This window comes from Aethalodelphis obliquidens, unplaced genomic scaffold, assembly GCF_003676395.1.
Source record: "Aethalodelphis obliquidens isolate GAN/ISIS:26980383/991018 unplaced genomic scaffold, ASM367639v1 scaffold3, whole genome shotgun sequence".
Lineage (NCBI taxonomy): Eukaryota > Metazoa > Chordata > Mammalia > Artiodactyla > Delphinidae > Aethalodelphis > Aethalodelphis obliquidens.
Genome location: NW_020837947.1, coordinates 50936986 through 50948953, shown reverse-complemented (window position 1 = coordinate 50948953; position 11968 = coordinate 50936986). Strand labels below are relative to the sequence as shown.

The 11968-nt window shown below is 46.3% G+C and overlaps 1 protein-coding gene across 2 annotated transcripts in view; it reads left to right on the top strand.

Annotated features, from left to right (window-relative positions):
• The first annotated feature begins 4724 nt into the window (after positions 1 to 4724).
• Positions 4725 to 11968, top strand: part of SOBP (sine oculis binding protein homolog) — a 167535-nt gene continuing 160291 nt past the window's right edge. For both annotated transcript variants that reach the window (XM_027089383.1, XM_027089374.1), the window contains exon 1: positions 4725 to 4864. In XM_027089383.1, the coding sequence (XP_026945184.1) occupies positions 4769 to 4864 (96 nt within the window). In that variant the 5' untranslated portion in view covers positions 4725 to 4768. The remainder of the gene's footprint in view (positions 4865 to 11968) is intronic.

Sequence of the window (11968 nt, the reverse complement as noted above, 5' to 3'; positions counted from 1 at the left end):
GAGCAAGGAGTATAAACCTCTTTTTTTTTTTTTTCTTTTTGCAGTATGCAGGCCTCTCACCGCTGTGGCCTCTCCCGTGTGGAGCACAGGCTCCGGACGCACAGGCCCAGCAGCCATGGCCCATGGGCCCAGCCGCTCCATGGCATGCGGGACCCTCCCGGACTGGGGCACGAACCCACGTCTCCCGCATCGTCAGGCGGACTCTCAACCACTGCGCCACCAGGGAAGCCCCCTCTTTTGTTTTAAGTCTCTTAGATTTTCTAATGATTTGATATTGCAGCATAAACTACCATAACCAAATATGCCACTGATTGGAAAATACACTATTATTTCATATACCAAGGAGGGGAAAAAAAGCTGTCACTTATAATCGAAAGAAGTCTTGTAAGATATATCACAATTTCAGAGATGTTAAAATTAGAAAAATGTGGGTCTTAGATTATATAAAATACAGATTGTTAAAAGGAATTTGTCAAAGAAGATTAGTATAGTGTCAAGAACTCGAAATCCAGAGGTGAACAGAAAGTTATGGATTCAAATCCCAACACTTACTAGCTTGTGACTTAATAACTTAGCCGTGTAAGCCTTAGTTTCTTCATCTGTGAAATGGGGATCACAGTAGATGCTGCCTCATAGGGTTTTGTGGATGTTAGATGAGACAGTTCTAATAATGTCTCCAGCATAGTAATTTTCCCACATATTTTAGTCACCACATTTGGTTAGATCACAGAGCTTGTTCAAAAGGAGCATTAATTTCAAACAATATACAAAAGTAAGTTTGTCATTATGTCATACTGCTCAATCAGCAAATATCTATTAATTCCTTACCAGGCATGAAGACTGGGCTTCCAGTTAGGTGTTCTTGGAGATAACAAAGACGCAGATCTAGGGGTTGAGGGCTGAAGGCAGATCACCCTGGGGTCTTCCTATCCACTCTCCAATGTATTTTCTGGAGGAATCAGGCTAGAACAAACATCAAGAGCAACCTTGAAGAGTAAAAGAAGTCACAAAAATATAACTGAGAAATGATGCATGAAAGGTCAGTCCCGTGCTTATTTTGGTGACTGGCAGGACTAGTCACCAAAGGGAAAATTGAAGACTTTTTCTATGTCCAGGGTCTGTCTTTGGTGCGTTTGTGTATGTGTGCATGTGAGAGAGAGAGAGAGAACAAGCTGATGATTGGAGAGCATAAGGCTAAGTCAAAGAAGCAAAAGAGTGACTCTTCTGAGATAAGTATGAGATTGATTGTTCCTGTCCACATAAGGTTATACTCTTACAGGCTGTATGAAGTTATCCAGGGAATATTACTGGACTCATGGTATTCATAAAGCAGCAGCTTGTTATAATTGTCCTCATCTGTAGCACATTTGAAGAAACCCACACCTTGTCATTGCCAACGTGCAACAATCATCAGCTCTGAAGTTTATTCTAGACTAAAAGTCTCCTCACACATACTTTATGAGCTTTCATTCTGTCACTGAAGATGTGCATTGTGGGCTGTAATTCAACATTCTCACCTCGGTTTTCTGGAGGACATATGCCTTAGAAGGAACAGGTGGCTGATTAATATGACTATTTTTATTAAATGCCTGAACAATGGCAGAGCAAGTAATTTTCTTTAAAGGAAGTATAGCTGCCTTTAAATATAACTCTGGGCTACAGTTCAACTTTTCTGTTTATTCTTAACTTGTGAAACTGTATCTTAGGACTTGGGGTATATAACTTGGTATTTGATATCAGCTGAAACACAGTGAATCAATTGTAATGGTTCTGGCACCAAAGGAAACAGAGGGGACTTAAATATGTTTCCAGAAGACAAAAAGCTTCTCTTTGTGTACACTTTATAGCATATGTTTCCACACTTTTAGAATATTTGAAAGTCCAAAAAAAGTTTTCTCACTATTTTTCATTAAAGACTAAGAGGACAAAACAGAGAGGACTAACTCCAACCCACATACCATTTATCAGATATTTTGGATGAAATCCAGATTGAAAAATCAAAAATATTCCCTCTTCTTCTCTCCCTTCCAGCAACGGCATTAGGATGCTTATTCCTCACTGTGAAATACACCCACTCTCACACACTCGGAAATGTGTTAACGTTCCAGGAAGGGGGAGGGGGCGGTTAGTGCAAACAGGTTTGGGCTCCTCCCCGCATCCTTGCTGCCTGGGTCGTCTTAGATCAGCTATGGGCTACTGCGGGCTGCGTGACCTGGCCAGAGCACTTGGGCTCACAACCTGTGTATACCTGGGTACACTCCCAGAAGCTACCGGTAATATCTCGAATAGGGGACCCCTGTACGACAGAGCACTCCCTAAAACCTCATCGACCCTCGCCTCTTGACTTTTTCGCGTCCGGGATAACCGCCCCAGGATTTTTAACTTTCCTTGGGGCGTTTCGCGCGGACCCTTTGCAGGCGCTGCGGAGCCTGCTTCGGCCCCGCTCCCTCTGGCCTCTTGGCTCGCCCGGGATCCACTAGCCACGCGGAGCCGGGTGCAGCCTCCTCTCCAGACAGGGAAGAGAAGAGGCGAGAGGAGGTGCTCAGGTCTCCTGGGTACCCTCCCAAGCATCTGTAATTTGACCTTTACGAAACAAAATGATGCTAAAAGGCAAAATAGCCAACATGGAGGTACTCAGCCCTCCTGAGTACGCTCCCAAAGAGCTCTAATTTGACGTTTAAGAAACAAAACAATGCCAAAATGCAAATTAGGCAGTGTAATACCCAGGACGAGCCTCATTTGACAGGCCAAACTGAGATTTTAATGGAAAGGTTACTCATATCCGCACACCGAATTCATTCTGTCTTTTAGTACTTAAAAAAAAATGTGTAATTTTAAGTTCCACTGACTTAAAATTCCATTGACTGTCAGAATGCACACTCCACTATAACACTCAGTGGAACAATGGACACCCCCATATCGCATTGTGTCAGGTAATTACGAAGTGTCGCGGCGCCGGAAAGCGAAGCCCGGAACGTCAATGTGTCCCCCGCCGCGTGTACGAGCGGTTTAGGGCTGCGTGTCTCACCGAAAACTCATCAAAACGTTCAGGCCAATGCCTCAACCCAGAGAGGGAGAAACGCCATCCGAGCTTGGCCCCGGGCGTGGACAGAGAGGCCCAAAGAGTAGGCGAGCGAGCACAGGGGGAGCGAGCACGTCTCGGGGAGAGCAGACGCACGCAGGGAAGTCTAGGGGAACGAGTGCACCCAGCGGGTAGGGAGGGTCCCGCCCGGGGTGGCTAGGGAGTCCCGTTCCCTGGAGAATGGAACCCACGCGGGACCCTGCGCTCCCAGCAGCACCCAATCTTTGGGGGGTTAAACTCAGGGCACCGGGACAAGAGTGCGCGCGGGGTCACAGGGTAAGGCTGTTACTTTGTAGTGAGACGTTGTGTGTGTGTGTGTGTGTGTGTGTGTGTGTGTGTGTGTGTGAGAGAGAGAGAGAGAGAGAGAGAGAGAGAGATTGAGAAAGAACTGGAAGGAAAAGAAAGAAAAAAGAGCAGGGAGCTGAAGGCCGAGATGTCCTACTTCTAAGTGGTTCATTGAGAGGCAAAAGCCTTCTAGCAAGCGCAGTCGTACGTAGCCCGCGCCGCATTGGGGACCAGCCGAGCAGGGCGCGGGGGTCTCTCCAAGGGGCCTCCAGCCTCACGAGCCCGGAGGTGGCCCCCAGAAGGGGACACTGTCCTGGCAGCTGTGGGGAGGTCGGGACTGTGGTTTCCTTCTTCCGAGACCCCGGCGCTGCCATCCGGAGGGGGCGAGCTCAGTCTGCCTTCTTCAGGGGGGAGGAAAGCGGACCTCTAGCAACGCGACCTCGGATCCCCGCGCCCTCCCACCGCCCAACCTCCTCCCCTCAACCACATTCATTTTTCCTCAGCAGCTTCTAGTTCGGGCTCAAAACCCAACTCCGAGCCCACCCGGGCCTTCATCACGGAGCTAAGGGGGACGGCCGGAGTCGGAGAGGGCCCGGGGAGGCGTCGTACCGAGGTAGCGGCCGTGAGGGGCTCCGCGTCCAGCGGGTGCCCGCCGCGGATGAGCCAGCGGCCGCGAGCAGCCCCCGGAGCCGCGCAGCATCGGCGTCTACAGTGACGGTGGAAGCCACGCCCGCTCGGGAGCTGGGGGCTGTCCTAGCCCCCCCACCCTTCCCCCGCCCGCCCCCTCCTCCCGGCGCCGGCCCCCGGCCCGCCCCCGGCTCGGCTAGCGGGAGGCGCTGGGCGCCTGGGCTGGCGCGCTCTCCTGGGCGCACACACACACACACACACACACACACACACATCCACGCACGCACGCCCAGAGCCGCTCTCTCCGCGCCCGGCCCACGTTCCCCTCGCCCATGCAGACGGACAGAGCGACGGAAGATGGCTGACGACTCCACGGGGCACCGAGGATGCAGCCTGGCGGCGGCGGCGGCGGCGGCGGGAGCGGCAGAAGCAGCGGCGGCGGCAGGGGCAGCGGCGGCGTTGGCGGCGTTGGCGGCGGCGGCGGCGGCGGCAGCGGGAGCAGGAGCGGCGGCGGCGGCGGCATCCCCGAGACTCCTCGAGCTACCTTTCCCTCTGACAGCCACTGACGTTCTCCGCCGCTAGAAGAGACCCCGCTTCTCCGGTGCCCGCCTTCCCTCCCCCCCGCCTAGCCCCAGCCCCAGCCCCGCCAGCACCGCTACCTCCGCCAGCCTTGCCACCATCAGCACCACCTCCACCACCGCCGCCGCCGCCGCCGCCACCACCGCCGGCGGCGGCAGCAGCCATTTCATCTCCACAGAAACCAGACACAAAAACATGGCAGAAATGGAGAAAGAAGGGAGACCTCCGGAAAATAAAAGAAGCAGGAAACCGGCTCACCCAGTGAAAAGGGAGATCAATGAGGAAATGAAGGTATTTTTGGACTTCGGGGCCAGATAGCCTGATCTCTTTCTTCCGCCTGCTCCCTTTGGGCCGTTGTATAGATTCGGAGGGTACAGGGGAGCGCTTGTCAGTTTCTGTAGGATGCCCAGAACGCCTCAGCTCCTCCTCCAGGTGCAAACCGAGGCCAACTCTCGGGCTGCATCCCCGAGATTTGCCTTCCTCAGATTTGATGGAGGTGGAGGGGCGGCCGGGAAACCACATACTATTTAACCTTATAAACCCCAGGTTGGTAACAGGCGCGTTTCAGAGGGAGGGGACCGGGAGCCCAAGTGGCGGGTGGGTATGGTGAAGAGGCTTTCCTAGTCGGTGGGGTAGTTTTTTCCTCTTCCTCGGGAGCCATCCCCGGGATCCCTCCAAAGTTAAGAGCCGTCGGGCCGGAGCAGCCGGGGAGCGCTGGATTCCACCCCTCTCCCCAGTTCATCTCCCCGTTCCTCGATCCCGCTTCCCGACTAGAAGCCAGCGGCGACGGTGTAAAAGGGGCTGTCAGTGCCGGGGCGAGTTGTGGCCCGAGCGGCGCGGGTCTGGGTACCGTTTTGACGGCCGGCTCGCTTTGCACGCAGCTGCTCGCTCCTCTCACTCGTCTGCCTCCGCCTCCCGCTCGTCTTTGCATGCTCCACTTCCCAGTTAAGCAGACCCGGGCAAACCCCGGTGCAGGATAGCTGTCTGAGGGGCGGCCTTCGCAGAGCGCCTGCCCATTGTTCGGAAAGGCCAGCCCGGAGTCCTGTCGGCGAGGCCGGGCTCCCCGCCAGGCCAGCGGTGCTCCAGAGGTGGCGAGCGCAGCAGCCTGGCGCTCCAGCTGTTCGCGTTGGAGTGATTGCACAAGAGCACCGCTCGGCTCCGGACCCCCCTCGTTCCCCCCCCCCCCCCACTTATTTTCCATGAAGTTGCAGCTTTTGCCCGGTGAGGGTTTTGTTTTGTGTTGATTTCACGAGTCTTTCTTGATTTTTTTAAAAAATTGTTTTATTTGTATTTTTTGTCTTTCTGTGAGTTACAAACAAGTAGCAGATTTCAGGGGGGACTTTAGTTTTAATTCTGCAGCCGTCTTGGTGTTCCCCATCTTCTGCCTAGAATCCTTAACACTGCCCACTGACTTGGTCAGGTTGGTTAAGTTGCTATTTAAAAGACAAACGATGAAGATGGCAAGCAACTAAGTAAAATTTATTGCGGTTTGACGTTGTCTTGATTAGAACAAGCATATTCTAGAGAGTGCCTTGAATGAAGCCCATGTTTAGAAAGGGGCACACGGATAATACATCCTATATCTGTACCTAGGTGCCTGTGCTTAGCGTTCCTTTCTTCCAGAAAATGTCTGTAGCAATCTGCATTTTGGAATAAGGGTTTTTATTTCTGGGTGACGAATTTAGTGCCTGGAAGCATGAGGTGCAGCATCAGTCCAAGGAGAGTTAAGGAAGATTTGCCTTGGAAATCAGTGCCATTCCTTGTGATGGAAACCTCCATTGATTCCATTGATAGACAGTTTTTTAAAAAAGAGACCAGCAGGAGTTGTCTTCCCATGGGGATGGAATTCAAACAGTTTACACTAACCATCCTTCCTCACTCGTCTTTCCCTCCTGTCCTGCATTTCCATTTCATTTTAAATTGGGAGTGGAGGAAGAGGAGAGAGGTAAAGCCACTAAGAAGTCACAGTGTGCACTGGCCCTTTAAAACACTGTCTAATGCGATCTATATGGATGGCAGCTTTTAAGTTTCATAGGTTCTAGAATTACAAATTAGCTAATTTTAATCAAAACATGTGAAATGTTATCCCGGCTGGATATAAAGGCTGACTGTGCTCGATGCTTGGGTCTCACGTTGTTGACTTTGGCTGTGGGAGCACTCCGTGGTTTGGGAGATAGTTGTCCTTCTACAGTATAACAGATGTTTGTCTGAACTGGTGAGGAAGAAACAAAAACAACATTGTGTGAAGGGGAAAAATTACACAATTTTTAGCCAATGCTGCAGGACTAAGTATGGAATTAACGTTTGTGCACAGAATTTCCTCTTTTTAAAATGTTATTTTTCTTCCAAGTCACCACCTACTATTTGAAGTTTTAATCCTTATCATTTCAGTTTTAATCCTTATCATTTCAGTAGCATTAAATAAGAAGTTTTACACAGCAAATAATTCAATTGGCTGAAGGATCAGTATTTTCTCCCTAGTTTGGAACAATGTGTAAGAGACACTGGGTCAGAATCTTCAGTCGTGTCAATGCACATCATGCCAGTGAGTCATGAAATCCCATTTCTAGTGGAATTGTTCGGTATGCATTCTTCTAATATAATAGAACCAAAAGTCCTCATTTTAAAAGTGATTTCTCAAAGTCAAAAGCTGGAAGGGTTATTTTGAACTCATCAAGATTTTTCTGCTTTTAATGTTAATAACCACATCAATAAAACCCCTCCCTGAACCTCATGGTATTATTACCCCTCCATCTCCCCAAACCTAAAGTGTAGAGTAACCTAACAAGTTGGTTGCCCTGCATAAAAATATGTGCAACAAAATGTCACCGAGAACACAATGTGGCCTTGTGCAGCTTCATATCGGTGCCGTTGGAGCTGCCTGGCTGTGTTTGCCTTCATCTGAACGGCTTTCATCTGGACCAGTGTAAACTAAGCCCTGGTAAGTAATCACAGCCCGGCAGAAAGAAAGGAATGTATACAGCTAGCACGGCCTAAGCTGTAAAAACGGAAACCTGAGCCCCACCGTGGATCACATATCAAGGCTTGAAGGTAGGGGAAATGAAAGGGGGAAAGAGGAGAGAGCGAATGTAAAAGTCAGCCTGGGAAGTGGAGGATCCGGAGGAGGCCCCCCCTTAGGGAGAGTTGGCTCAGGGATTAGGGAATTTTATCGTGGTGTACAGTGACCTACTCAGGTTTCAACACTGGTTGGATCAAGTTGCTTCTCTGCGAGCTGAAAGAAAAAGGACTGGTGTGTATGTGATTTTTTTTCCCCTTCGGGTAATAGAAAGGACATTGGTATAAGCATCTATTTTAAGTACAGCAAATGCAGGGAGCTGAGAATGAGCAACAAAATTGCCTCATCATAGAGACTTCCTTCAAGATTTCCTAATTGAGATAATCACAAATTTATTTAAAAATGGACAGAGAAGACACACTGGCAGAGGTTTAGCTGACACCAGTAATGGCATTGGAGATTGTCTTCATGTGGCTGGGAGCTAATGTTGGTTGCTGTTTCACTAGATCAGATATTGAGTTACATTTTCGTTATCACTGGTTTAATGTACAAAGCAGTTGTAACAAATTTAAATTTGATACAATATAGTTTTGTGTGTGAAAAGTACATGACTTGGCATAGCTTGCCTTTAATGTCCTTTAGTGAAAATATCTTCAAGTAGAAATGTTTGTCTCATTATGACCTTTGCAATGTTTCTTTATCTTTCCTTCCCCCCCCACTTCATCCTGGTTTTTCTTAATTAAAAAGACTTATTGCTTTACTGTACTTACAATCAGTCTGCCCTATTTAGTTAGTGACCAGTAGAGAGGATTTTAAAAAATCAGATGGCAATTCAATTTATATTTTGACTACTTTCGGTTTCTAAAGCGAATATTGTGATTGTATCTACTGTAATATGCCTTCAATATATTGTTAGCTCACATGTATCATAACAAATGGCTCTTAGGAGGGAATTCTGGTATATGGAAGTGTTAATTCGTTTCAGGTGTTCATCCAGAACATAACATAAAAGCTAGATGTAATATTGGATGTGCAAATGTAAATATATGAGTAAGTGTAAATATAGTTGCACTTAAGGGTATGTATTTTATGTGCATAGATCTTGGTGAACATGGTTAGTGACTACCAAACAGTAATACAATTCAAAAAAAAGTAGACTATGAGTAGAGATAATGAGTCAGATTTTCATCTTTTAAAACTCTTTGACAAAACCATTGTGATTAGATCAAGCACTCTGCCCTGGAAACTTTCCTAAACAAACCATAATTAATGCATTTACAATGTTTGGCTTCCTTATCAATTGCTCAACTACAGGATAATCTGTGTTAAATGTCTTAGGGTCTTTGCTGAATTTCTCTGTCTATAAATATTCTTAGCAAGTAATTTGTACCTAAAATTATGCTTCAGTCCTAATGCCTACAGTTAGAGGCAGGCACATCTGTTAGAGTTTAGTAGTAAACTCACCATAAGATTTTCTAGTTTAGTTTCTGATGGTCTCCCTTTGGCATTAAAAATGACCTGTGTCAATTGCATAGACAATAAAGCAAGTTGCAGAGCTGAGCTGGTGAGTGCAGTGATTTAAATAGCTTGCCATAAAATAGAGATATCAGAGTGTGGATTGGAAAAGTCAGCATGTTTAAGGTTGAAATCAGCTCATTACTAAAACAGGTATATTTTAAGTTTTGCTCCTGAAACTCCATCCTGATGTCAGAAACAGTGAGTCTCAGGAACCTAGAAAGTGGGCTTGGGACCAGATCTCACTGTGGCATTCACAAATTATGTCAGACCTCCCTGGCTGAGCAGTGGTCTCAGGTGTGCCACGTGGCAGGGCTGGGAACTCTTGTCAGTCGGAGCATGGTGCTTGCCCCTTGGGAGCTGGTGTAGGATATTCCCGAGCCCACCAGCCCTGTCCTCTGTGTTGCTCTCGGTTGTCCTGCTCAAGGCTCTAGTCTCAAACCATAAGAGAAGGTCCTGGGAGGGCACAGAGAGCTATGAATTCTGCTCTGTTCAAACCAGGAGTTTTCTGAAAAGAGTCTCTTTCTCCATCTGTGAACTGGTGAGGATAGTGTGTGGTAGAGTGAGACTCTCTAAGCCTTACACAATTCACAGGTTCCAGAGAGGAGGAAATGGAAAGGAACCACTCCACTTCCTCCCGAATCTGAAATAAACATTTGAACTAGAAGAAAATGAGTCTGACAGACTCATTCCCTTCTGCGTTTCCTGCCTCTGTGCTTGCCAAGCACTGCTCTGAGAAGCCAAGCCCTACTCTCCTTGTGTGAAAGACAGACTCATAGAAACCAAGAGGTAACAGAGTTTTTAAATGAAAGTCAAAAACAGGGCCTCAAAAAAGGCAAATATCAGTGAATACAAGTGACTGTCTGAAAAAGGAGAGTTCCAGGGAAATAGAGGTGTCTTGCAAGGGTGACCAGACTTCTTGCATCTTCTAAGGAAGTGTTCTTTTTATCGAATCTTTATACTTTTTATTTTTTTGAAAAAATTATTAGAAGTAGTAGAAGGTGGATCATTTAAAAATCTCTGAAGTCTAAAACTTCCTCTTGCGGAATGGGAAGTCAGCCATACTTGTACTCAAGCTAATAAGATTATTGAATATTTTCCTAAAAGAGAAGGGATATTCCAGGGTAGAATGAAAAAAAAAAAACAACTTTGTTTTTGATGGTGCCAACTGAAGCATGTAAACAGACATGAAAGCCTGTGCTGGGTGAGATTTGCTGAATGTATATTTTAGAATCTGTAGACTGATGGGTGTTAATATCTCTTATATAACTAAAGGGTTGTGGAACTCTGTCCTGCTTTAAGGCCAGTGGCTTTTGGCATGGACAGGAAAACAATGTAACAAGACTTGGTGATTTTAAGGCCAGTGCTGCAGCTGTGATAGGACACAGCTGCACACAGCTGCACACCTGCCATGCCTGCTACAGTGTTGGCCCCAGGGCTGGGCTCCACAATTTCACACATTTCTTTGACCTTTTTAGGACATTTGATGTCCTGGCCACAGATTAAAACATGGGGACATAATTGTCTGTTCTGTGTCACAACAAGACAATAAAGCAATGTAGATTTTTATATGTGGAAACACACAATCTTGGTTTCATGTGACAATAATACACCCATCTAATTCAGACTGTGTCAATAAGAGAACAAGACTTTCTCCTCAGGCCTGCTCCAGGTCGGAGCTGGATTTTAGTGTTTTGATGTGTCCTCTGCCCTTAGAACTGTGTGCTAATCATTGTGTCGTGGCTGAGAACAATGCTGCAAAATGACCCAGATGGAGCTCAGTGACCTTCTTAAAAGGATTTCAGGCCAAAAATCTGTATGCAGTTCAGATACAAACAGCAAGGCTCAATGGGTAAAGTCTGCACCAAGAGTATGAATCTGGCTGCTCTTAACATAACATGCATGTGGATGACCCTCAAATGGGATGTCTGTGGGAGAGGCTTATCCTTAGGATACCATCAGACCCAGTAGGATCATGAGCATGGAAGTACTTTGTAGTCTGTAAAGGGCTCTTCCCACAGTTCTTTTTCACTGTTTAAATGTTGCCTGCTTCTTGGTAGAACCTTAAAATAAAACCGATCCATTAGGTCTGTGTTAAGAGAGATGACTTCAAGTCAGATCAACTTGAATTCCCAGTAGTCTGAGAGTGCTCATTAACACTGGATATTATAATTCTTTTAACTTTCAGACCTGGGGATAGGTAGAGCTAGAAATTGATTTCTAATCAAGTTTAATTCCTACTTCCTACAAAAGGAACTGCTTTTCTTCTACAGCTTCATCCCCTCAGCCCTTTAAAAATCTTAATTAGTGAACCCAGTGATGCTTAATAGAAATCTACCTCAGAAGTCAGTCAGAACCCATGGAGGTGAAAAGGGAGATAAAATATTTTCTAAAAATAACCATCATTCTATTATTCATAACCTTAACTGGCAGAGATACCAGCATTTTTTTCCCCCACCTTGTAAATTGTTCAGGATTGGGGGTTTCCTTTTCCTTTGAAAGTATTTCTCATATGCTCCACTTTCTTGGATAATGTATGTAAGAATGTTTTGAAGTTAAGTAATGTAACTGGCAGATCCTTTTTACTGTTATTAGGACTGTGAATATGACTGACATGGTTGTTTGTGAGAAGACTGTGTTAATTAAAACTATTTTTTGATTTTTATAAAAATAATACATGGACATGATATAAATAGTAGAATAAGCAATATAAATAAACAAAAAGAAAAACAAAGCCTGTAATTTTCCCACCCAGACACCATTACCGTCAACATTTTGATGTATGTCTTTTCATGTCCTTTTCTATGTATGATGAATGTTTTTTAAGAAAACAAAAACAAAAAACTACTAACCTTCCATTTAAA